The following is a 26521-nucleotide window of genomic DNA, read 5'->3' on the forward strand; positions in this document are numbered from 1 at the left end:
CCGTGAGGGACTCGGGGGAGTCCAAGTGCCTCCTCTTGCACTTTCGTTCATGAGGGACCTCCTCGGCGGGGCTGTCCGAGGAGGGCTCACCAACGGGGTCCTGTTCCTCTACAGGAACCAACTGGAGCGCCGGCGCAGGCTGTCCCTGGGGCCGGACGATGAAAGATAGGCCAAAATGCAAGAGAGTGAGGGGTGGATCCGCAGCCCGGACCGGGGACCTGGAACTCCTCGACAGCACCCTCTCCACCACATCAAAAGCCGAGGGTGAACCACTCTCCCCTGACTCCGAGAGTAGCCCCCTCAGCTCCGACGTGAGGACCGGTGTCGGAGCCGACGCGATCGGACCCGAAAGGGGAGTGTGCTCAGACCGAAACAGAGCCGAAGACACACTCACCCCTGCGGATCCGAAGCTCAGCTCTCGGCCCGCTCGAGGGTACGGTTGGCGTCGAAGTAGCCACCACTGTCGGTGCCGACTCCCCGGCTCCAAGACGGCTCGGATCCAAAGACTCCAAAACCCGATAGTGAATCGGATAAGGAGCAATTGGGACAAAGAAAGGGGCCGAGCTCCCACCCGGGGGGGGGGGGAAGGCAAGAGCACCCGCATCTGCATTTGGGCCTGCAGGAATTGACTCATCATCCGGTCCATATCAGCGTCTGACATACTCCTAGTAGACCTTGAAGAGGTCGTTGAGGCGGGCCGGGAAGGCCACCTAGATGACCTCAAGGGAGACCGGTACTCCTCCTCCGGAGAAAAGCAGGGAGAACAGAGCCGAGAGGGGGAAGAACCGGAGACCCTCTTGGGAGAGCCAACTAATTTAGCAGGCGGAGCAGAAGGATGAGATTCTGCCCTCCGCTTGTGGCTCTTATGCTGGTCCTTATCCCTATGCCTCTTCTCTTTGCTAGAAGAGTCCCCCTTTCCCTGAGACACAGAGAGAGGTTGAGTCCCTGCCAGGGGAGGGGGAGCTGAAGGTTGGACAGCCGCAGCTGCGACTGGTGCCGCTGAGGGAAAGGAGGAAGAAGAATCCGTGGGCAAGAGTCCCGCCAGGATTAACTTATTCCTCCTGTCCCTCACAGCCCGGGGGTTAAAGGCTGTGCACACTTGGCAGCCCGAAGACAAGTGGGCCACCCGCAGGCAGAGAATGCACTGAGTGTGGCCATCCGCTGGGGACAGCTTATGACCACACTCAGTGCATTTAGAAAAAAATGGCCTTAGGCTCCTCAGCCATTGCACGTTGAAACACGCCCACACACACAGAGAAAGGGGAGGGGAAAAAACTAAATTTACACTTAAGTACCACAAAAAAAAAAAAACACTGAAAATACAGAGACAGAAAACTAAGGGCCTACTATACTCACACACACACCGAAAAAAAAACACTAAAAACTTGAGGAAAATAGTTTTAAATAGTTTTAAATACTCTCACCAACGCCAAGAGCTAGTCACTTAAGCTGTCAGAAGCCACGGCAAACGAGATCTGAGGACTGGAGGGAGGTAGAAGGGTATTATGGGTAAGGGGGAGGAGCTGACAGCTCGGATCTTTTAGCTTGGAAAGCTGCCGGCTCGGATCCGAGGTCAGATCCGATACCCACAGGTTGCTGATCAAATGAAGTTAACTACTTCAGATATAATGTTTGCATCTAAAGTGGTGTCAGTGTTGCTTGTTTTTCATTTATATAAATATAAAATTAAAGATAAGATTGCCTAGGTCATACGTGATAATTTAATAAAGATGTTTATTGAAAAAAAAACTGGATGGGGAATAACAGGATCCCTTGGAAAATTTGGAAAAGAAGGGCTGAAAAATTCTAGAGACTCCTGTACCTGCTTGCCCCTTTCATCACACTTTTTCATCATCTCTGCAGCAGAAGGGACAAAAACTAAATCTCTATCAAAAGGAGAAATTAAAATCTCATTTTTAATTTCATCTGTGAGTACAGACAATGCAGCCATGCAAACCTCCTCAAACAGTACCAGTGGCATCAGAGTCAGAGTCATACACACACTACATACAAAGAGTAGTGAGTTGAACAACAGAAGTTGCATTTAAATCAGGTTTTTCCTCACAATAAGAAACTGCAGACAAAACATTCCTCATACTTTCCCAATTAGTCAGGATAAGCCTTAATAATAAGAGTTTGATGATTCAAAATTCTCAAAATCAGTATTACAGAAGCATAAATGTTTTCCTATCGTTATCAGAAACAGTAGGATTGGAATCAAGTGTTTAGCAGCAGAGGGATTAACTAAAGCTATAGCTGCTGGATCAGGTTTGGGAAGAGTGTGGAAAATGTAAAAGATTGAGGAACTTTATACATCCTAGCTGCCAACTGGCTGACCGTCAGGAAAACTGTAGGCGCACACATCCTCCAAAGGTGGCAGAACTGGAGGAATAATGGTAGCATGTTCCGGAAATCCCTTCTGCAACAGCACACAGTACTTTCTCAGGAACTGGGAAACCTTAATGATTTCCCACTGAAAACACTGGCACATTCTAGAAACACTGTCAGAGAAAAAGACCCCCCCCTCCATACCCACAGACACCATCAGAAAAGTACAGTTTTGTACCTACCATAAATGTAGACATTCGAGTGTCTTCACTGCTGCAGTCATTACACTTGGGTTATCCTGCCATCAGGCGGGCCCCGCAGTCGGCCTGAGATCCAAAGTCTTGGTCCGGCATCGGTTGCTGTCGCATCTTCCCTGACGTCAGTGCGCCAGGGCTATATAAGAAGCAGCAGACGCCATTTTCTTCAGTTTTTCTTGCCTGGATGTCAGGTACCCCCAAAAATGGTAGGCAATACGTATTGCTAATAAAACATACAAAAAAGGTAAAAATAAAACCTTCATTAGCCAGCAAATACACCACATAGGTAGTATAGGTTAGTCCCAGATAAGAAAGAGGGGCTGGCGGGTGGGTAACCTGGACTGCAGCAGTGAAGACACTCGAACATCTACATTTATGGTAGGTACAAAACAGTACTATGTTCATAGTGTTTCACTGCTGCAGTCATTACACTTGGGTTGAATCCCAAAGCTGAGTTTGGGTGGATGGCTCTAGAGAGGATTTGGTGTGGCCTATGAGGCCCTGCAGCACTGCAGTGGCAAAGCTAGCTCTGGAACTAGAATAAAGAGGCAAATGGTAATGCTTGGTAAAGGTGTGCACTGAAATCCAAGTTGCAGCTTCCAAGATATCTTTGGTAGGTACTCCTCTAAGGAAGGCAGTAGAAGTGGCAGTTGCCCTGGTGGAATGTCGTCTAATATTACTAGGTACAGGTTTCCCATTTTGTGTGTAGCAGAGCTGGATGCAGTGTCCTATCCACTTTGAGATGGTCTGCTTTGAAATAGCCTTTCCCTGTGATCCTGCAGCATATGATACAAACAATTGTTCAGATTTTCTGAAAGCTTTTGTTTTGTCCAAGTAGAAGCACAATTGCCACTTCTACTGCCTTCCTTAGAGGAGTACCTACCAAAGATATCTTGGAAGCTGCAACTTGGAGTTCAGTGCACACCTTTACCAAGCATTATCATTTGCCTCTTTATTCTAGTACCACAGCTAGCTTTGCCACTGCAGTGCTGCAGGGCCTCATAGATCACACCAAATACTCTGTGTATGTCCAAGGAATGTAGAAGTCTCTCCCCTTTATTCTGGGGATTTGGATAAAATGTTGGCAAGTGAATAGATTGGTTAAGAGCCACACTGGAAACCACTTTAGGCATAAAGGTAGGGTTTGTTCTTAAAGAAACCCTGTCTTGGTGGAAAATGATAAAAGGCTCCACTGCCATTAGTGCCTGCAGTTCTGAGACTCTCCATGCTGAGGTTATTGCCAGAAGCAGAGTAGTTTTCCATGATATATATTTTAACTCTGCTGAATTGGCTGGTTCAAAAGGAGACAGTGTGAGCTTTTCCAAAATGAAATTGAGGTCCCAAGTTGGTGTTGGTGCTCTCCGGGGCGGTCTTATGTTTTCAGCCCCTCTGAGGTACTGCTTTAGCAAAGGGTGAGAAAAAATAGGAGGATCTGTGTTGTAATGAGCCGAGATGGCAGAAGCGTGAATCTTAATGGATGAGAAGGATAGTCCTTTGTCCAGCATCTCAGTCAAGTATTGTAGTATCTGAGGAATGTTAGGGACCAGAGGATCAAGGTTTTGAGCCTGGTTCCAGGCACAGAATCTCTTCCACTTTTCTGAATAAGATTTCCTGGTGTTAGGCCTCCTGGTCTCCAAAATGACATCCATAACAGCTTTAGAGAGAGAAGTTGTCTGTTTGGCTAATTAATCTGCCATGTAGCCAGGTTTAAGGTTTTGAGCTGACTGTGCAGTATCTGATTGTTTTGCTGAGTCAGAAGGTGTGGAATATGAGGCAAAATCCAAGGTGGGCCTTGAGCTAAGTTCTTTAAGATTGGGTACCAATGCTGGCGTGGCCAGTCTGGAGCAATCAGAATCATCTGTGGTTTGTCTTGTCTGGCTTTTAGGAGTACCTTTGAAAGGAGAGGCAGTGGTGGGAAGGCATAAATGCTTAGGCTTTTCCAGCTGAATGAAAGAGCATCCACTTTCCATGCTTGTGTGTGATAAGTCCTCATGCAGAATTTTTGTAGTTGGAAATTCAGTGGGGAGGCAAAGAGATCTATGTCCGGGCACCCCCATTTTTGCATTATCATGCTAAAAACTTGTGGATTTAATTTCCACTCGTGAGGATCCATGATGTTTCTGCTTAGGTCGTCTGCCAGAGCATTTATCTTTCCTGGCAGGAATTGTGCTTGCAGATGAACTTGATAAGCTATAGCTGTGTTCCACAAGGTCATGACTTGCCTGCATAGGGGGTAAGAATGAGTGCCCCCTTGTTTGTTTATGTACCACATCACTGTGGTGTTGTCTGTCCTTAATAATAATTGTCCTGGATGCAGAAGGTCCTTGAAAGCTGTTAGGGCATTTTGTACAGCCAACATCTCTTTTTGATTGATGTGAAGAGGCATTTGTTCTGTGGTCCATTTGCCCTGAATACATTTTCCTGCCATGTGTGCTCCCCAGGCATAATCCGAGGCATATGTTGTTATACTCTGCTTGGCTGTGGGAAGAGTGAAAGGCTGACCCTTGTTGAGGTGACATGCCTGTGCCCACCATCGAAACTCCTGTTGTAGGCAGGGAATTAGAGGTATTACTGTCTCCAAGCTGTGAGAATGTTGAGACCAAACACTTTTTAGGTACCATTGTAATTTCCTCATATGCAGTCTTGCATATGGAATTAGTAGTATGCAGGATGCCATGAATCCCAAGGCCTGCAGAATTTTTCTTGCATGGAGATGGGACTTTGTTGCCATCAATTAAAATACTGACTCAGTTGTCCTTGTTTGTCTGGCATGGGATAAGGCATCTGGGCCGTTGTATTTAAGCTGGCACCCAGGAATATTATCTCTTGTGATGGCACTAGTTTTGATTTCTTTTAGTTTACTGTGTACCCTAGGCAACTTAATCTTTTTACGAACGCCAGATGCTGTAGAAGAATGTCCTTGCTCTCTGCTTGAATCAGGCAGTCATCCAGATATAGATATAAATGAATTCCTCTTTGTCTACAAAACAGAATTACTGGTGCCAGGCACTTGGTAAAGACCCTGGGTGCAGTAGATAAGCCAAAGGGAAGTGCAAAGAACTAGTAGTGCATTGAACCAGCTATGAATCTGAGGTATCTTCTGCAATTTTGTCTAATAGGGACATGCAGGTATGCCTCTTTGAGGTCCAAAGTTACAAGCCAAGCTTTCTTGCCCAACATGGGAAGGAGCTGTTGTAGTATCAGCATTTTGAATTTCGGAACATCCAGGTAAGTATTTAGAGTGGAAAGGTCCAGAATGCGTCTCCAGGCTTTGTCCTTTCTGGGTACCAGGAAGAGTTTTGAGTAAAATCCTTGTCCTTTTTCCTGTTGTGGTACTTTTTGAATAGCTCTCATGTCCATGAGAGCTGTAATTTGTTTTTGTGCCTCTGCCCATTGATTTTGTGGCAGGTCTGGCATTCCTTTTAGCCTTGGTCAAGTGTGAAAGTGGAACCTGTAACCTTGAGACACAATATTCGGCACCCATTTGTCTTGGGTGATTGCTTGCCAGTTTTGAGAAAAAAGTACTAGTTTCCCCTAAGGGGTCTGCCAAAAGGCAAAAGTCTGGCATTGGAAGGGGGAAGTCATTGGGCCTGTTTCCTGTAAGGTTGTTACTTATCCTCACCTTGTTTTGGATTTGAAGCACCCCACTGTCGTGGTCTGTAAGAATCTTGTGGCTGAGATCTGCCTATTGGGCATCTGTATCTGCCTCTTTGTGGCCTTTCTGACACTGGAAAGGACCAATTCTTTGTAGGCCAATTTCTGCTAAATCGTGGTGGCGGCACCTGTAAGAAATCCTTCACTGTTTGCATAGATTTTGCCTTAACCTCCATTTTCTTTAATACCTCTTCTGCCTTAATACCAAATAAATTATCTTGCTGCAAAGGTGCATCCAATAATTTTGCCTTAACATGATCTGGTAAACTTTGTTCTTTTAACCAAGCGTGCCTTCAAATCACACATCCTGTAACTGTTGCTCTACAAGAAGCTTCTAATGAATCAAAACCACATTGCAAAGTATGCTTTCCCACTTGTTCAGCTGCATGCAATAAATCCTGCATTTCCTTATAGTCAGGTTGTTCTGCATTTGCACTCATTTTCTGTTTTGAGACAGTAAGTATTGTTGATACTTAAGCATGTGAAACTGGCAATTTAGAGCCCTCACTGCTAAAGTTGCAGAGGTGTAAACTTTCTTTCCCCATCTGTCTAATGCACTAGAGTCCCTATCCGAGGGAACTGGATTCTTAGCCGTGGAAGCCTTAACCCCTTTGGGACCTTGGGAAATAGTTTCTGGGTCTGCAACAGGATTTTTATAAAGAAATTTGTGAAAGTCATGGACTCTGTAGTATCTGTCTGGCTTGACTGGAGCGGGGGGTAAAGAATCAGGGTTTAAACTAGATTCAGAGAACACATCCTCCACAATGTCCAACACTGGCGGAATAGCAAGGGGCCTGTGCTGAGGCAGCAAAAGAAAGTCTCTGAGCCTTTTCTTGGATTCTGAATAATCCTGGCCCTCCCAATGGAAATGCTCCCTCATTGTATGTAAAGTTTCCCCAAAAGAGTAATCCACAGGAGGAGAGGCTGAAGGAATTGATTCTTCAGCATCAGAATCCTCATAGTGGGTAAAGAACATCCCTGGTCTGAAGAGGAATCAGAATAAATAGAAACCTAGTCAGAGGAATCATAGTCTGTATCCTGCCTAGGCCTTTTATCAGGAGGGGGATGGGAACCCCTGATCAGAGTATCAAGTCTTTGGCCATCTTGAGCATCTGTTCTTTAGGCATGGAGGGCTGTCCAGGTGAATGTTGTACTTGTTTCTTTGTCTTTAGTGAAGGCTTAGTCTTGGCTGTAGCTGCAATGGTAAGTTGTGTAGCCCTGAAAACACCCTCAGAAGCTGGTGCCTGCTGAGTGGCTCCGGACCCATCTGAAGGGTTAATCTCCGTTGGTCCAACACCTTGAGGCTCCAGGGGCCTAGGCACCTCCACGTGGGAGTCGGTCACGGCCTGTGGTTCTGAGGTAGCGGGTGTCAGGGGCTGCGAAAGAGCCTGACTGAAAACCGGCGACTGGCCTAGAAAAGGCTTCGTCGTCAGTTTTGGGCCTCGGATGCCTTTCCTTATCTTTGCGCTTTTTGTGCATTCCGGTCGTCAATTGTTCCGATGGCATTGTATAGTTAAACCTTCGCCCAAAGTAATGGCGAGCAAAATCAAACCGATGTTTAATAGTGTGTTTGTTAAATCTAGCACAAAACAAATAACTAGTGATGTCGTGATCTGGGCCTAGGCATGGAATACAGTAAGAATGAAAATCCTTATGAGGTATTTGCTTCCCTCAAGAAATACATTTATTAACTTTTTCTGACATTGGTCTGAGGCAAGAAAAAATTTCCCCAACGGGGTACTTAGCTTTATTGAAGACTTCGGTTCTGAAATCGAATCTGAAATCTCAGGAGTTGGCTGACAGGCACTTGCGAACTGCTTTTGCTTCAGGCACCGCACGGCAAGAAAGACTGAAGAAAATGGTGTCGGCTGCTTCTTATATACCCCTGGCGCACTGACGTCAGGGAAGATGCGACAGCAACCGACGCCGGACCAAGACTTTGGAACTCAGGCCGACTGCGGGCCCGCCTGACGGCAGGATAACCCAAGTGTAATTAGTGCAGCAGTGAAACACGATGAACATCTGAGCTGCTCTCTGCATCAGAATCAGAAATGAGGAGATAACCCTGTAGCTTATCCCTTCATCTTCCCGTCCAGATTCGGAATCTTGAATTTCTGCAGGAAAACAGGTATCCCTCTATTTTTTAAACCAAGAAAATACTTTACTTGAGTTAAACCTTGAGCCACACCCAGTAAACTACTCCTGTGTAAGTAAATCTGAGGAGGAGTACATACGTGCTTAGTTTTCAGTTTGTTTTTGACAGGAAAAATGGGACCAGCAGTGTTATTTAATGCCAGCAGCAACTTTCCCCAGGGTTGAGCACATTATTTTGACAAAACAGAGAAGCTTTCTGTTCCATTTCCAGGACTGACAAGAGCCACATTTCAGAAAGCCAATATAGCTCTTCTGGAATGCTTTTCAGTAACTTTTTGCAGTCCTTTATTTTATCTTTTAATTCCATTGAGGGAACCCCAAAATCCACAGAGAACATGGATAACCCCCGGGCTGTACTAGCTGTAGGTGCCACACCAGAGGGATCAGGGGTAAAAGATGAGTGGTCTGAGGTACAACGAATTGCCACAGCAGGGTCACCCACCTGCGGCTCAGGCAAATTGCTAGCCTGCTGTGATGGCTAAGGCTGTTTGCTTAACCTTTCCTTTTTGTGGCTGGAAGAATGACCAACCATGGGACTTGCAGACTGTTCCATGTTCAAGCTGAAAATGGTGCTTCTTTCTCAGGGAAAATAAACAGCAAATGCCAGTAAAAACAGAGAGTCTTTATAGATAAATATGAGTCTAGCTGTCCTTGTGGACCATTTTAAGCAAAGCTAATTTCCCTCAAAGGTGAAAATCAGAGTACCTTGTGCCTACGAGATAAGCACTTTTAAACATTATGCCAACCTGACCCCTTCTGCTGTGAAAAAAAGTTACTTTTTTACAGATATTCACAATAAAAAGCACTTTAAAACACTTCGTCATACCACAAAGTAAAGCAAACACCATCTCCTCAGAAAAAACATTTTTCATTTACTTTAAAGAACTTTTAAACTGACAGGAAAAAAAGAGTGCTCCTGTTTAAAAGGACATTACAGCTTTGGGACAAGTCCATTGAAGCACAAATTCTTAGCTTTAAAATAACCTTCCAGAAAAGGGAAGGTGTCAATAATAAACAAAATTATAAAATGTAGTCCCCCCGCCAAGGAAACTTACCTGTCCAACAGAAGCCAACTGTCAATCCTCGAAAGCCTCGGAGCAGTGTACTCTCTTGGTGGCAGTAAAGCTCTGAAGAGCTTCTCACCCAAACTTGTCTTTTAGTCAGCTCAGCTCAAGCTGCTTGACAGTTCAGATGCATGGAAGGTGCCCTGAAGCTTTGGAAGCTGTACAGCTGTTATATTTCATTGCAGGATATAACCCATACAGCTAAGGGTATGGCAGCAGTGATCAATATGATGAACACCAACATTTTTGTATGTACGCAGGATTGGATATGGCAGAAGTATTTAAAAAATAATCTTCCTGAGTTTTTAATAAAGTAGAACTATGCATTCTGCAAACTAGAAAACCTTAGGGTAAAGGGAATTCATGTTATAACATTGAGGACACACAAAAATAACTGAAGTGATTATATTAATGCATCACAATCACTGAAGTATTAAAATACAGAAACATGTTTTGGGTGGGCAGCTCCCCTGCACAACTCCATATAACTATACAGATTCCACAGCTGCAAAACCATGGAGAAAGAGCAAGCATCCTTAAAAAGGAAGTACGCTTCTACATCAACTCTGCCACTAGTATGAGAAACTCTAAAGTGAGGAACATTTCAAAAAACATGGTATGAATTAATGCCCCCCCCCCCACACACACACACACACACACACACACACACACACACACACACACACACACACACACACACACAAGGAAAACCAACATGTGGACAAGACATAAAACAGTAGCACTGAAGTTGCAATTCAGCCAGACATGACACGTAATATAATTTGCATAATGAAGTACTCAAAGTGAGTTGATCTTACTGCATGTGGGACATTAATGCAGCTGATCAAATGGCAGGCAAGGTCAATAAAGTAAAAGTGGTAAGTGACAATACCAGCTAAAGAAAACTTTGGTAAGTATTATTTTGTCAGAACCACTCTACTGAATGCTGTTTACATTTTTACTTTATTTATCCTTTGTTGACGGGATTAGTCCCACTAGCTAGCGGTTTGTTTTCAGGGTAGACCTGAGATGGAATATTTACTACTAGGGGAAATAAATCTGGCCAGGCACAAGGCCTGTTTGAGAAGTGCCTTGGGATCTTTTAGCTTCACCTGGGCTACAATCAACTCAAGACTGCATAAAACAGCGAGAGTGAACACAAACATAAATCTTCTAAATGCTACCTTGTGTCACACCCTTAAAAGTATTCACAATATTTTAGGGGCCTAAAGCACTTTAGATTTCAACACAACAGTATTTGGTATTTTACATCGCATAACTGCTAGTTCAACTTCCCAGTAAGATTTTCATCAATGATTTACAAAAAATAAACCAATGTTCATTTTTTGAAAAACAAAGGAGTAAAAAGTAAATAAGCACATTTACAAGACTGATTTAAACTCACTGCTTACCTCACACTATACATCTTTGATTTTCTCAAAATTAAAACGTTAAACAATTCAAAAGTTTCACATCATTACTGAAATCAGAAATTAAAACTGAAGTACATGCAGTTGCAAATTAGAGAACAAATCTATAAAAGGCAAGTAAGCAAAATGTAAATAAACTGTTACGGGGGCTGCACCCCTCACTCTGCAGTGTGTGTGTGTGTGTGTGTGTGTATCTTTATATTATACACACATATATATATATATATATATATATATATATATATATATATACATATATATATATGTATGTATTTATGGAGGCAATTCATAAAGATTACAACTATGTGTACCCCTCATCATAACTTTTATGAATTCCCACCACAGTAGCTCCAAAACAGGACTACACTGATGTAAAAGGAAAGTTTGGCTGGAAAGTGACTTTTCTGTCTACCACTAAGCACAAAGTTAGTATATTTAGCATGTGGACTGTAGGGGTCAAAGCCCTTTTAGGGAAGGGGTGCAGTGGGAAAATATTTTTTCAGTAGCTGAATGCCTTGTTAAATAGTTGTCATTTTTTAAATGCAAGCTTTCCACTAACATTCTGGCAATGCACATACAGAAATATTTTATAAATTTGACTCAGACTACTATGAACTTCACCTCTTTCTCCAAATAAAATAAGTAAAACATAATAAACAAATATGAATTTCCAAGAACTTAAATGCAGTTGTTGGCAAACAGATCTGCAAGTGCTGAAGTCTTTGAGGCCGGAAAGAGTTAGACTCTACTAAAAGGATAAACAAAAGCAACAGTGTGTCATCTGTTACAGTTGTTACTCTACATGAATAAAAATACATTCTCCACATATTTTTACTGCATTTCAGTTTTAGGTGGTAAATATTTTGATAAAATTCTTCTATTCATGACATTCTAAGCACACAAAGATGGGCAACTCCAAAGAAGAAAGTTTCATACAGTCGGTCTGTTTATCTGCACACAATAGCTTTGTGATGTGAAGCTGTCAAAAATAAAACCTCTCTGTATGGAAACTTGTTAATTCTGTAAAAGCTACAAAAGAATATGGATGAAGCACAGTACTGGAACAATCTTACCTCCTTGAGTTGCTCAGTGCAGCTGAAAGTAAAAATCTGTTAAGAGTTATATTAAAGTAGTGAAATTCGTAAATCACTGCCTAAAGTGAAGTGAAATTGTCATACCTCAAGTGATGTGGGAGAGTCATGGTGTCTGAAAACTGGATAGATATGAAAAAGCTGAGGTGCACACCTCTCAAATTCCTGTGATTTAGGCACAGTGCTATGATTTTAGCACTCAGATTTTTACCTTGCTCCTTCCTAGACTTACTGATCTTACTCAAAATCAGACTTGTGACCTTATGGAAAAGACTCCCTTCTAGTAGCTATATAGGGAGTAGGAAAAAGACCCTCTACTGTAAATAAAGTGTTCCACTTTCTGACCTTCTGCTATGATTTGTAAAGACCAGGACTATGATTTTTAATGCACAAAGATTTAGAGGTATGCTAAGGTGGCATTGCAAATCAGCAAGGAGCAGGCAGTGAGGTTCGACTCCTTCTGCCAAGAGCATCGGAGTGCTCAAATGAGAGAGGCTGCAAAGTACCTTGGAATGATTAAGTTGAACCGTGTAACTTAACAGAGCTGTCTGATGTGTTTATCAAACAACTGTGGTTGGTTGAAGGGGATGAGGCTGAAAGTTTGTACTAGGGACATTGGGAAGCCACAGGGGACTGTAAAGTACCACCTGAAGAAAACTGGAGGTTAGTTTTGCAACTAAGCAGTCTGACCCAATGGAAGAGAACTAGATTGTTACAAAGGACAAAATCAGAGGGTGTAAGCGAGCCTGAGAATACATGTTTTTGGAGGAAGGAAAAAGTTGGATTTGCTAGATTGTGTTAAAACTGGACTAAGCAGGCAGGGCTTCCTAAGGAATCAAAAGGCACTGACTCAGCCAAAAGACTTGTCCAGGGACTCAGAAAAAAAAAACTTCTGCGGCCAAAAGGGGACATTTCCACAACTGCAGAAAATACAATTTAGAGACATGTTAGCCACGATGAAGAAAGACCTCATTAAAAGCTAATCTGCATGTCTCTGAATCACCCATAACTACTGCTTGTGCAAATTAGCACTTTCCTGCACCAGTTACTAGTGGTGGGCCCATGCACAGAGTTAGCAGATGCACTCACTCTTACACACACACAAAACATATTTATCCCAAGATTGACTTAATGCCTCTGATTATCTCTTAACCTTGACTCTACATATATAAATTAAGGACTTGTACACTCAGTTAATATTGGACTTTAAAGTTTCACTCTTGTTGTTGTTTGTAAAGTGTTTTGAGATGCTAGATCTGCTGCTCTATTAACTTTTTAAGCAAATCCAAGTAATAGTTTAAATCCCTCCCTAATTTTACACAATGCCTCTTATACATACCCTGTCCCTTATAACTTGTGGAGCAATGCAGTCACAGAATGCCAGAAAGAGTTTCATATTTCAAAAAATACACGAACACAAGACCTCTCAGCTAATTTAGCTGGCTATCGGTCTGAGTTGCCAAGCTGCATTCTGTGTCAAGGACACAATTTTGAAACTCCTCCCCCCTTTTACTTTAACATTTTTTGAGAGAGTTAAAAATAATAGAATAAGGCGATCCCTGGTGGACAGAGAACCAACACTCTGCTAAGATGGCGTGTGTTGAGGACACAGGGATCATAACTCCCCCCCCACTTTTGCTTTAACTTTTTTTCATCAAGATGCAATAATAATATGTATATGTAAGAGAATCCCTGGTGTCCAGTGGTAGTGCACAGGGTTAAGGAGCTGTTTGGAATGCCAATAGCACAGGGCTTGAATCTTTTTAAGTGCCTTTAGGGCACAATGTACAGTATTCCCTAGTGCCTGGTATTTCCCACCCCTCCTCAATAGAGCAGGATTTGCTCAATAGTCTAGGAGAGTTGTGAAAGTATGACAGCCCTCCCACCTACATTCTTACATACACAGCTCACCTAACTGCACTCTCAGACTCACTCACCCATTCACCTACATGCCAGCACACACACACACACCCCCAGCCAAACTATCTCCAAATTATCCGCCCATACTCCAACCAACCAGACACACAGTCACAAACACATGCACCCGAGGCCACTCATCCCTCTGCATAAATACACACATGCACCCCCCACCATACACATACGCATCCCCCCACCACACACATGCACACCACCCATCACCATACATGCACACACACCCCTACCCTACGTACCCCCAAACTAACTGCCCGTACAGCAACCAACCAGGCAGACACACAATCACACATGCACCCAGGGCCACTCACACCTCTGCATAAATACACACATGCACCCCCCACCATACACACACATATGCAGCCCCACCACCACCACACACACACGGGCATCCCTCCACCACACACACATGGGCATCGCCCACCACCACACCCACCCACACCCCCCCTCCACCGCCATACACCCACCCACACCCCCGCTACCATCACCTCACACACATGCGCACCCCACCACCACCACACACACATGCCCTGCCACCACCACCACACACATGCCCCACCTCCACCACATACACACACACACACACACACACACGCTCACGCTCACACACTCACACACCTGATGTGTAAGCCCTTGTTCATGGCTCCGTTGTAAGTGTGGTGGAATGGTACAATGATGACATCTGATAATATTTCCAAGGCTATTTAGCAAAAAAATTTGTAGTAGTTTGTGTGGCTGACCCAAACGTGGGGAAAAGAAAGACTAAAATATCACAGAATTAAGAAAGGTGAACGGGACTGTCAGGGATTAATGGGGGGTATGGATTTAACTGAGAAAGTAATGCTTTTGCATATACCCTGACGAAAATGGTTGGACAGGCTTATACAATCCATGTGAAGTTATTAAGCACAAAAACAGGGGTATATGACTTGTAAACAACCAGAGGACTGGGTGAATAGTCAATGTCGACTGTACTACCTGGTATGATTAGAAACAAGAACATTAAAATTACTTGAATAAATCTGAATGGTTGAAGATCCTTGTAAAATATTAATGTATGTATTTTCTCTCTTTATTTTTCTTTTTATCCTGAGTTGGAACTTCGTAGTAACTGAATTCAAGGTGCATCAATAATGCCTCGAGATAAAACTGAAATAATGTGCTTGAAAAAATATTTCTTACTTGATGAAACTCTTGAGTTGAAACTGGCAGATCATGATAGAGATAATTACAGTTTATGAATTTACTGATTGGACCGTACTTGTAGAGTTTGAATACATTTTGTTTGTTTCAAAAGTCTGTAAACTGGGATACACAGCTGTTACTTTTAAGTTAGTAATATTTATTAACTACTCTGTTATTACTGTTTTCAGAAGAGGCAAAATCTGTGCATGTACAAAAATGTCTGATATTTGAAAATAAATATAAAAAATAATTTTATGTCCATGTAAACTACAGTATTGGTTTAGAAAACACATAGTTAACCTTTGACTTAAAGAGATGGCTTCCCTATATACAGTAATTTCTTTGCATGTTTAACCTAGCCAGGTATGCATCAGCCGTACTTTTACTTTACGCAGAAATGGTTCAGCAACAAAGACAGACTATGTAGGAAAAATTATTCTGGAATTGTGACAATATGCATTACTTTTTTCTTCACATGGTAATAATACATATAACAACTTAATTCTTGAAAAAAAAGTTTTAGTAAGTTGCTTGAAGGTTGTTGCGTCTTTCGGCTTTTCCCGGTTAGGGGTCGCCACATCAGAACTCCGGTCCACTAATGATTGGCAGCAGATTTTTACGTGCAGAGTTGCCAGCCCTGACGCACAACCTTCAACGAAGGTACGTCCATTCACGCATGTCTCCACACAGAAGACGCTTTAGCTGAGAATCAAACAGGACGTCTTACTGTGAGGCGACAACGCTACCGCAGCACCACCACTGCAGTGATTCATGCTTGTGAAACCTTCCTAAATACATTTGTGAAAATAAAAGTGAAAGCTGGATCTAATGAGACAGAAGGATGTGATAGATCAGATTTTTGTAAAATAATATAAAATTGGGAGTCAATTAATTATTCCAGTTACACTGATGAGAAGTGACAAATATGCTGCCTCTAGACTGGAAGTGAAAGTAAAAAGAACAAATACTAGGACATCAAGCTGCATGTTATGCTGAATGGGTGACTATTACAGAAAATGAAAGCTATGATGCACATCACGAGTGGTAATTTGTGCTGGGTATGCTTGACTAGAAAAAGTAGAAAAACCTGGTGAAGACACATGCCATTTCTAACCTGTCAGCATGCTGATGGGAGGGAGAGGGAAACTGCAAGTGGTTGACCAGAGGTGCAGAATTAGTACAAAAAGATTGAGAAGTTACCATTCAACCTGTTGTCCCCAGTTTGTTAAATTCAGATAACACATATACATGAAACAAGCACATTTACAGCCCCTTCACTAACCTTTTCTGGAGATCCAATAGCAATGTTTCCAAGACCTCGGATTGCCAGCATACGGACAGTACAGGATGAATCCACAAGCTTTCCCATAATGCTATGCAGTACTACATCCAGCAGCATCAGCTCAGACACAACGTGGTTACTTAGGAGCTGAAAGAATTAGAAAATATCATCAGTTACAAATCAGGTAACTCAATAATGTACCAGAAACACAGGATTTAGGCCAAACTGATTTTTTCCTCATATATATGCTAATAGTGATATTAAAAATATGTAACAAAAAGTATCTAAAAACAAAAATATCAACTTATGCTAACATAAGCGCATCTAAAACCAATGTTTTTTGCAGGGTCACGCACCTAATGCAACCCTCCCCCCCTGCGGGGGCGATCACATCACAACCCTGCAGCTTAAATATACAAACTCGAAGATTGAAGTTCATCACAGAGAGGTCACCTACCCTTCCCTGCTATAACACAGATGTGTCAATATTTTGTTTTAGATGTTTTTCATGTCAATATTATGAGCATTAGATCAAGTTAGGTAGACCCATACAGATACACAGAGGCGCACACACTTTTTTATGGAAGACACTAGTCTCCATGTAAAACAAAGTGCCAGTGGTAAACCTAAGATTCGAACTCATATCTCAAGGTTTGCACCTTTAAGTACTAAACAGTAAGCAACATTTCTGCTGCTTTGAGTAGTAACAAAAGTTGCTATTAAAAGCAAGCAGCTCTGGGTCTACAGTATCAGTGTAACAAAGGTCTGTAACATACAACACTCTCTGACTTGCATGATAACCATGAGTGACTTCCAGCCTTCTCTAAACAAAAGAACAAAGCATTAGAAGTCATTTGTAGTGTTGCCATATTTTACTGCTGTCAGCTGACTTTGCAGGTTCTTTCACTTGATGCCTACTTAAAATGGAAATGTTTAACACTTAAACTGCACACCTGTACCTTACTACTTATGAAGAAGCTGGTCACTTGAACACTTTTCATATACCTATGGTTGCACTGATATGAAACAAATGAAATAACAGAACACTGCAGCTGAAGGCCACATCAATGGAAGTCACACATGGAATGTGATAAATAAAATGGAAAACCTAGCTGAGTAAGTATGTAGAAAAATATTAAATATACAGCTGATTTGCTCCTTTTCATTACAGCTACTTTTGTAGCACTACTGCATGAATCCATGTTTACTAGGACAGATATGCTAATTTCTTACATCATCAGCCTTCACTGCCCTTTTAAATGTGTGACCCTGTGTTAAATGCCTAATGAAGTGACTGTACAAGAATGGGTCCAGGATCTCACCAATGGAAGATTACAATACAGCCAAATTTAGGTAGCCATTCAGGGCTCATAACTTCGAGAAGGCCATTGCCAGAATAGAAGAGAAATGCCACAGGTTGTTTGCCTTTTTATTTTACCTTTCTTCCACATTTCTTACAAAAATTGGCAAATGGCCTGCTATAAAAAGGATCCTTAGTTGCAATGCCATAGATGGTTGATGACTGGTTATGTGCACTTACCCATCAATTCATGGGTTGACTGTTCCTTGCCAAAGCAGAAACCCATGACTATTAAGCAGTAAAGGATTATTGCTGACTGGGGAAGCAGCTGCTCTGGAGTGAGGCAATTTTTTTTTTTATTCCTTCTTTTATCTGACCTGGAAATCAAGCAGATGTTTTAGAAAATGGAACTGGAAAGGACCAATGAATGTTCTTCTCTTACTACGGTCTTCAACCTCTGATAGCTGTGAACAGCTAATTATAGCATGCCTGCATACTACTGCACATAGCTAAAGATGTATTACTCAAGCTTCACTAATTACCAAATTTTGTTATTGTACTGTAAAACCCTTTGCAAACACATTGCCAGATGTTTGCTTATTTGATAGCTATGCTCACTAATTTCAAAGCTGTGATCTGCTTTGCTTTATATTTTTGGCATTTTCCTGATAGGATTTGTGGTGTTCTGACAAACTGTTGAGGACTGCAGTGCATACCTCTCCACTATCCTTCCTTGATTGTGTAGAATGTCCCCTGATTTTGACTCATTTTTGGTTTGTTCCTTATGAAATTTGTGGTTTTACAGCAAATCACTGAAGACTGCAGTCATTAAATAATAGCAGATAGGTTCAGATTCCATATTTCTGGAAAATGCATGCTAGTACAAAACCTGTTATACTAGTGGCTAAGTGTATAAGAGCAGAATTTACAACTGGTCTTTGATTTTGGACCTTTGAAATGACAGAGTACTTTGTGGTGGGCAGGGGTAGCTGGCGAATGAGCAGCTGTCTACATAGATTTCAAATGCCCCGCGTTTGCAGAATGTCCCTGATTTTGGCTCATATTATTGGTCTGCTCTTTGTGATTTCTGTGGTTTTCTGGCAAACTGTTGAGAACTGTAGTTTGAGTTTATGACTTCCTGTCCTTTAGGAAATGAATGCTAATGCAAAGCCTGCTACTCTAGCAACTTTCTACATATACAAGAGCAATATTTAGAATTGGTCTATGTTTTTGGGCTTCATCTCCAATGATTTTTTGGCTCAGTCTTTGATTCTTCTGCTAAAAGGTTGAAGGTTATAATGACAGCAATTGAACAAGTCCTTTATGGTAAATGTTCTGAAACGGGCAATTTTATTATCTGTAACTTCTGTTTCATTTTTTGCTGAAGAAATGTCCAAGAATGCAAACTTAAAACACACCGACTTTGCTTTATTATACTTATTTATTAAACAGAAAATATAATTTAAAACAATATGAAAGACAAGTACACATTCAAAACTATCAAAAAGGTAAATATAAAAAACAAGTGTATTTACTCATGGTCCTGTAAAATAAATGTGTAGGAAGGGCCCATGGTGCACTTAATTCACTACTGGATCTCAGTAATTTGTTTAACATACAGGGATGTTGACGGTTTTCTCCTTGTTATTCACTGATTCAAAGACTGCCGCAGACTACATGGCGAGTTAGCTATAACTAGGTACTGGTAATACATTTAAACATTTTATAGAATGCATTTAAGATGTGCACCTTTTTGTGTGGTGCTGAGCCATTCAGAACAAATGCCCCCTTCTCCCTTCAGGTAGGAAAATGTGTGTGCACAACACCTCTATAAAATCAGAAACCTTACCTAATTTACAGCTTGTCCTGTGATCCAGGGTGGCCTCCTTACTGATGTAAACACTTTCACTAGTCCAGAGTTTTTCAGATAACCATCTCCAACACAATTAAAACTATGCAAAGCCTGTCTCAATATGTCAACATACTGCAAATCTCACAGTGATACACAGACAATTTTTCTTTTGTTTAGTAGTCTCTTATAGGTTCATAGGTAGGTACTAGGCTATTGGCCCCAAGGGCCTACGTAAGCCTAGCAAGCAAGGTTCCATAGCTTACGCCACCCAAGAAAGTTATTTTCCTGTGCCAGCAGAGACACAGAAGTGATCCCCGGGTGTATTTCCTATTTCCCATCCACTCATCAAGATTTTTCTTGAAGAGTGCTAATGAAGAACTTTGCTTGACATAGATGGGTAGCTTGCTGCAGAGTATAAGAAGTCTCTGGGACAGGAATCTATCCCTCCAGCATGTCCTGTTTATTGTGGTGACAAGGTTTAGGTCCCTAGAGCGTGTAGCTCGGAGGGATTGGAACTTCTTTAGGTGTAGCATGTCCAACAGCTCTGGGTTTGACATAGCTTTATATGTTAGGCAGAGATCACCTCGGAGTAGGCGATATGCTACGGAGTAAAGCTGGAGTTTTTTGAGGCAGTCAGTGTAGGGCATTTGTATGAGGTCAGTAATCCTCTTTGTGAGGTACTTCTGTGGCCTTTCCAGCTGCTGCAGATGTCTTGTGAGGTACATTCCAAAAGGGGCGTTGTACTCTATAATGGGTCTAATGAGTGACGAGTAGAGGGGAACAATGACCTCTTTTTTCCTGGATGAGAACCCTTTTATGATGAGGTGTGCCATGTAAAAGGAATTCCTGACTACTGTGGCGATGTGACTATCAAAGGAGAGACTACTGTCCACCTGGGTCCCAAGGTCTCTTATCACACATTCGGTGTTAAGTAGATTGCTGTCTATGTGGTAGTTCATGGGTACAGAGTTTTTACCAAAGGGGATGGCAATTTTGGCATTGAGCTTGAGGCCATGGGTCTGACACCAGGCATCTGTCTCAGTGAGGCCCTTCTGTAGAATGTCCACATCACTTTGAGACTTGACTATGGCTCCTAGTTTGCAGTCATCCAGGAACTTCATTAGCCAGAGGCCTCCTGTGTTAGCCTGTACTTCAGAGAAGTAGATACCAAACAGGAGAGGTCCCAGGACGGAACTCTGTGATACTCCACTTGTCACTGCTTTGAGGTCAGATTTGGAGTCTGCAACTTTTACAGTGTGGTTCTGTCAGTGAGCCAGTTGGCAACCCATCTTGTGACGTAGGGATTTATACCTAGTTTAGTGAGTTTAGTTATAATTCCAGAATGGGGGATGGTGTTGAAAGCCTTGGAAAGGTCAAGATAGGCTGTGTGAACCACCTTACCCTCATCCACGGCTTTGGTGACTGCCTCAAAGAAGTCGATCAGGTTCAGGATGCATGATCTGCCTTTCACAAACCTGAACTGGGTGGGATCCAGAGTTTGGAGGTTACCAATGTCTTTGTTTATGAGTTCCATGATGATACGTTCCATGGCCTTGCAGACCAGGCTCGTCAAGCTAACAGATTGATAATTCCCGGGAACAGTGGTGGCTCCCCCTTTGTGGAGTGGGATAACTGCTGCTGTGCGCCATTCAGCAGGCACAAAGCCTGATGCTAGGCTATTATTGAACATGGTGCTTAAGTGGGGAGCCAGTTCGTTCTGAAGTTTGTGTAAAATGCAGCCTGGGATGTTGTCAGGTCTCATGGATGCTGTGTTTTTGGCTTTAGAGAGTGCAAATTTTACCTGCGTAGTTGTGATTACAGGGACACTGCATTCTTCCTGTATAGATATGGGCCCTTTAGGGGGTGAGAGGAGGGTAAAGTTAGCACTGAACCGATCTGCCAGGATGTTGGCAATATCAGTTGGTTCTGTATTTTCATGCCTTTGTGCTGTAACTCAGAGCAGATCTTGGTGCTGCCATCTAGATTCTTGACATAGCTAGAGAATGCTTTGTGGTTGTCCTTGGAATTAGTGGCGATTTTTTTTTTTTTGTAGCTAGCTTTGGAGGATGTTATAAGGGATCTCAGCTTCTTACTGAGGCTGACCAGGGAGCTCCTCCACTCATGGGATTTTACTCTCTTTTGCAACAGTTTCTTCCTTCTGTTGTACAGTTTGTTTATGGCAGGGGACCACCAGATTGGCTTCCTTTTTTTGGAGGATAACGTCTTGGTTCTGTTTGGGATAGCACGATCCATGCACTTGTGTAAGTGCTTATAGAGTGCATTTGTGTAGGATTCAGCAGTTGTAACTGTATTGTTCATCTGCATGGGTGTCATGAAGTTCACCACTTCTGTCTTAAGAAGCATGAAGTTGGCTTTGGAGAAATGTTTTACTGTGGTTTCCTTAATGAGGGGTGGGGGTGGGATGTGGATATCAAGGGTGATAAGTTTATGGTCGGATCTGACCAACGAGGAGTTGACTTCAGGTGTGGAACACCAGTCACTCATGTTGGTAATGACTAGGTCTGGAATATTGTTGCCCCTGGTGGGGGTGTGGATAAGTTGATCTAGGGCATTGGAGTTTATGAATTCCAGAAAGAGTTGAGCTAAGGAGTTTGGTACACGAGTTTTTCCCAGTTAACGGTGGGGTGGTTGAAGTCGCCCATCATTAGGGTGTTTGGTTGAACCCTAATATTTTCCAGTACATCAAGAAAAGAGGAGTGGGAATCCTGGGGCATGGTGGGGGATCTGTAGCAAGCTACAATTTGGATTGCAGTTTTGCCCAAAGTTAGTTGCACTTGGATAACCTCGGATGCATTATGCTGAGCAACTAGCCTAGAGATGTGGATATCCTTAATGAATATGGACACATCTCCACCCTTTGGTGTTTCAGTTCAGGTTACATGGCCGAAAAGTGTGGTATGAGTTATAGCCTGGTAGTGCAGGGGTGCTCTCTGGAGCCTTGAACCAGGTCTCAGTCACTACACAGATATCGATGTTCTCCATTTTAAGGAGTGCCTTGAGTGAGTGCATTTTGAGATTTAGACTTCTAGCATTGAGAAGCATTACCCTCAGTTTTTGCTTGCCTGTTCCTGTTATGGTGGTGAATTAAAAAGGCACTATAGGGGCAGCAAGAGCCTTAGCCAGTATCCGTGATCCCAGGGGTGACAGGTGCAGGCTATCTGTGGCAAAGCATCGTGGTCTGTCAACCATGTCATCCCAAGCAGACAGATACTGGATCCCCTTAGACTGACACCAGAAGCTTAGCCAATTGTTGAAGTCAATCATTTTGTCCTTGTACTGCGGTATCATTCTGGGAGATGGCAGAATGCTACTCAGGGCTAGGGTCATACCTGCTGGGCTACAAGATCGGAGAGCTCTTCCATGTCTGTTTTTCTCTTTGGATAAGTACACACTGGTGCATATATTTGTGTGCAAGCAATGCTAATAACAGCTTTCATATAAACAGTGCTACTAATACTGTACCAAAAGCCATACTGTTACGCCCAATCTACTTTTTTCCTTTTATTCCTTACTGCATCTTATTATAGCATCTTAGGAAGTTACTAGCTATTGGCCTTGAGGCCCTTATAAGCTTAGCCAGGAGTTTAGCCCATGTTTAGACATGTCAGCACCTGATGCCCCTTTCCAGCAGGGACACAGGTGGAATACCACGGGTGTATCTTCTGTTTCCCAGCCAGTTATCCAGATTGCGCTTAATAAGGGGTACTGAGGTTCTTGATGATCTGATCATGAATCAGCTGTTCATACAACCTCACACAACAGTTATTTTTTTTTTTTTTTTTTTTTTTTTTAGCTCTATCATCATATCACAATCAACTGTCCTATACAAATGCACTTGTCAGAACAAGAGTACAAGACGTTTCCTACCGCCCTGCTGAAATTTCCCACTAGTCAATACAAGTATCACCTCGGGTCTCCCCTAAAAATAGGCCACTGACATACTGGGTATAATACAGATAACAAAGACATACATAAATAAATGCATTTGAAATGCTGAGAATTATTAATGCAATACTAGGAATGTCAGCACCAAAAATGCAGACACATGTATACCTAGACTGAGATTGCCATTTCTTAGAATACTCCTTTTTCTCTAAGGTATGATAATTTTGGAGTTGATCTATATCTATAGATACAGATAGATATATACAGATATATGTAACTTTGGGGGGGGGGGTCCTTGCCCATTAAAAAAAAAAAAAAAAAAGTTTAAAGGATAAAAGTGATGTTAGACACTTGATGTTCTCCTGGGTCATTTGCCTGTATCAGACTGATGCAACTGTCTGATGCATACAGAGTATGACAATTTGACTACAAAGTTCTACCATATATTATACTGACCTGACATCCTTTGTCTTTTTTTTTTTGGTGGGGGGTGGAGGGGGACTAAAAAGCACCTCATGTAAAAGCCCATCATTTCTGATCTTCCAGGACACATTGGATACCTGTTTTTATAAGCAGGCTTTGTACCTTTAATCTCAAAGCTGTCTTCTGACAAGCTACTTATGGCAGAAAAGTACAGTTGTGTACACCTACCATAAATGTAGATGTTCAAGTGTCTTCACTGTTGCAGTCATGACTGTAGGGTTCTCCCCTGCCAGCAGGCAGCCCTCGGTCGGCCAGAATCCCAAAGTCTGGGTCCGGCGTCGACTGTTCAACCATGCTCCCTGACGTCAGAGCGCCAGGAGTACAAAGCTGACAGCCAACGCCATCTTCTCCAGTTTTTCTTGCCTCAGATGTCAGGAGTCCCAAAATGAAAAAGGTCCTATAACCTATGCAAATACACCTCAGAAGAATGGTGAAAAAAGGAACTACACAAAAGTAAAAACAAGAGGGGACAGGAGGGGGGGAAACCCAGACTGCAACAGTGAAGACACTCGAACATCTACATTTATGGTAGGTGCACACAACTGTACTATGTTCATCGTGTTTCACAGTTGCAGTCATGACTGTAGGGTAGAATCCCAAAGCTGAAAGAAAGGGAGGTGGTCATAAAGAAGAAGGGGCGGCTAAAAGGTCCTGCAAGACTGCAGAGGCAAAGCCTGCCCTAGACTTAGAGTAGAGAGGTAGACTGTAGTGCTTAGAAAAAGTATGCACTGAACTCCAAGTTGCAGCTTCCAAAATGTTTTTGGTAGGAACTCCCCTGAGGAAGGCCGCAGAAGTGGCAGCAGCTCTGGTGGAATGAGTCCGTATACTCCCTGGGATTTGCTTTCCATGGTGTGAATAACAAAATCTGATTCCATGAGCAATCCATTTAGAAATGGTCTGTTTTGAAATGGCTTTACCTTGGGAACTTGAAGCATAAGAAACAAACAATTGTTCTGATTTTCTAATGTCCTTGGTTCTGTCCAGGTAAAAACGTAGTTGTCTGTGTACATCCAAGGAATGTAAGATCCTTTCCCCTTTATTTTGAGGAGTGGGGAAAAAGGTTGGCAAGTGGATAGTTTGATTTAAAGCCACTTTGGAAACCACCTTAGGCATGAAAGTAGGATTAGTCTTCAAAGATACCCTGTCTTGATGAAAAATAATATAAGGTTCCACAGCCATAAGAGCTTGTAACTCTGAAACTCTCCTGGCAGAGGTTAGGGCTAACAGAATAGCTGTCTTCCAAGATAAAAACTTGATGTCAGAAGAGGCAGCAGGCTCAAAAGGAGGCAAGGTTAGTTTTTCCAAAACATAGTTGAGATCCCAAGCAGGAATGGGAGGAGATCTAGGAGGTCTTAAGTTCTTAGCTCCTCTGAGAAACTGTCTCATGAGCTGGTGGGAAAAGATGGGAGGGTCTGTATTATAATGAGCAGAAATAGCAGAGGCATGTAACTTAATGGAAGAGAAAGAGAGACCCTTATGTAAGAGATCTCTCAACTAAAGTAAAATTAAAGTAATGTTAGGAAGAAGAGGATCAGAATCCTGAGCCTGCATCCAGGAACAAAATCTTTTCCATTTTCCTGCATAAGATTTTCTAGTGCTAGGATGTCTGGCTTCTAAAATGACATCCATAACCTGCTTGGGTAGGAAAGAAGAAATCAAAGGCCCTGGATTAACCAGGCCACCAGGCAGAGAGTTCTGACATGAGAGTGTAGAACCTGACCCTGATGTTGGGACAGAAGGTTCGGAGACTGAGGTAAAACCCAAGGGGGCTCCAGGCATAGGTTTTTTTAGAGTTGGATACCAAAACTGCCAAGGCCAATTTGGAGCCAGCAAGATTATCATCTTGGGCTTGTCCTGTTTTATCTTCAATAAGACCCGTGGAAGAAGAGGAAGAGGCGGAAAGGCATATCCCGAGAGGTTCCTCCAACTGAATGACAGGGCATCCACTTTCCAAGCTTCTCTGTGGAAAGTCCTGGTTCAAAAATTCTGTAGTTGATGATTGAGATGGGATGCAAAGAGGTCTATGTGAGGACATCCCCAGACTGCTGTTATCATCCTGAATATTTTGGTGTCCAGCATTCATTCGTGTGGATCCGAAAGGTTTCTGCTCAGACTGTCTGCCAGGAAGTTTTGTTTCCCTGGTAGAAACTGAGCTTGAAGATCCAGATTGCAAGCTAGAGCTGTGTTCCATAGATCCATGGCTAGTCTGCAAAGGGGGTAGGAATGAGATCCCCCTTGCTTGTTTATGTACCACAGAACTGTGGTGTTGTCTGTCCATATTAGTAGTTGTCCTGGTTGTAAAAGATTCCTGAAGGCCAATAGAGCTTTTTGAACGGCTAACATTTCCTTTAAATTGATATGCAGGTGCCTCTGATCCTTTGTCCAAAGGCCCTGCAGACAGTTGCCCTTGAAATGGGCTCCCCAAGCATAATCTGAGGCATCCGTGGTTAGAATCTGAGTGGCAGGAGGCAGACAGAAGGGTTTCCCTTTGTTTAGAGCACGTCCTGGACCACCAAAGAAATTCCTTTTGAAGGCAAGGAAGGACGGAGATCAGTATGTCTAAACTGTGGCAATGCTGAGACCATACACTTTTTAGGTACCAC

General features: G+C 42.6%; 1 protein-coding gene across 2 annotated transcripts in view; it reads right to left on the reverse strand.

Annotated features, from left to right (window-relative positions):
* MROH1 (maestro heat like repeat family member 1) overlaps window positions 1-26521 on the reverse strand; it is a 2449684-nt gene that overhangs the window by 324937 nt on the left and 2098226 nt on the right. For both annotated transcript variants that reach the window (XM_044067698.1, XM_044067696.1), the window contains one exon: window positions 16378-16524. In XM_044067698.1, the coding sequence (XP_043923633.1) occupies window positions 16378-16524 (147 nt within the window). The remainder of the gene's footprint in view (window positions 1-16377; window positions 16525-26521) is intronic.

Source organism: Protopterus annectens, chromosome 3.part1 (genome assembly GCF_019279795.1).
Source record: "Protopterus annectens isolate FY-2018-M chromosome 3.part1, PAN1.0, whole genome shotgun sequence".
NCBI classification, from domain to species: Eukaryota; Metazoa; Chordata; order Ceratodontiformes; family Protopteridae; genus Protopterus; species Protopterus annectens.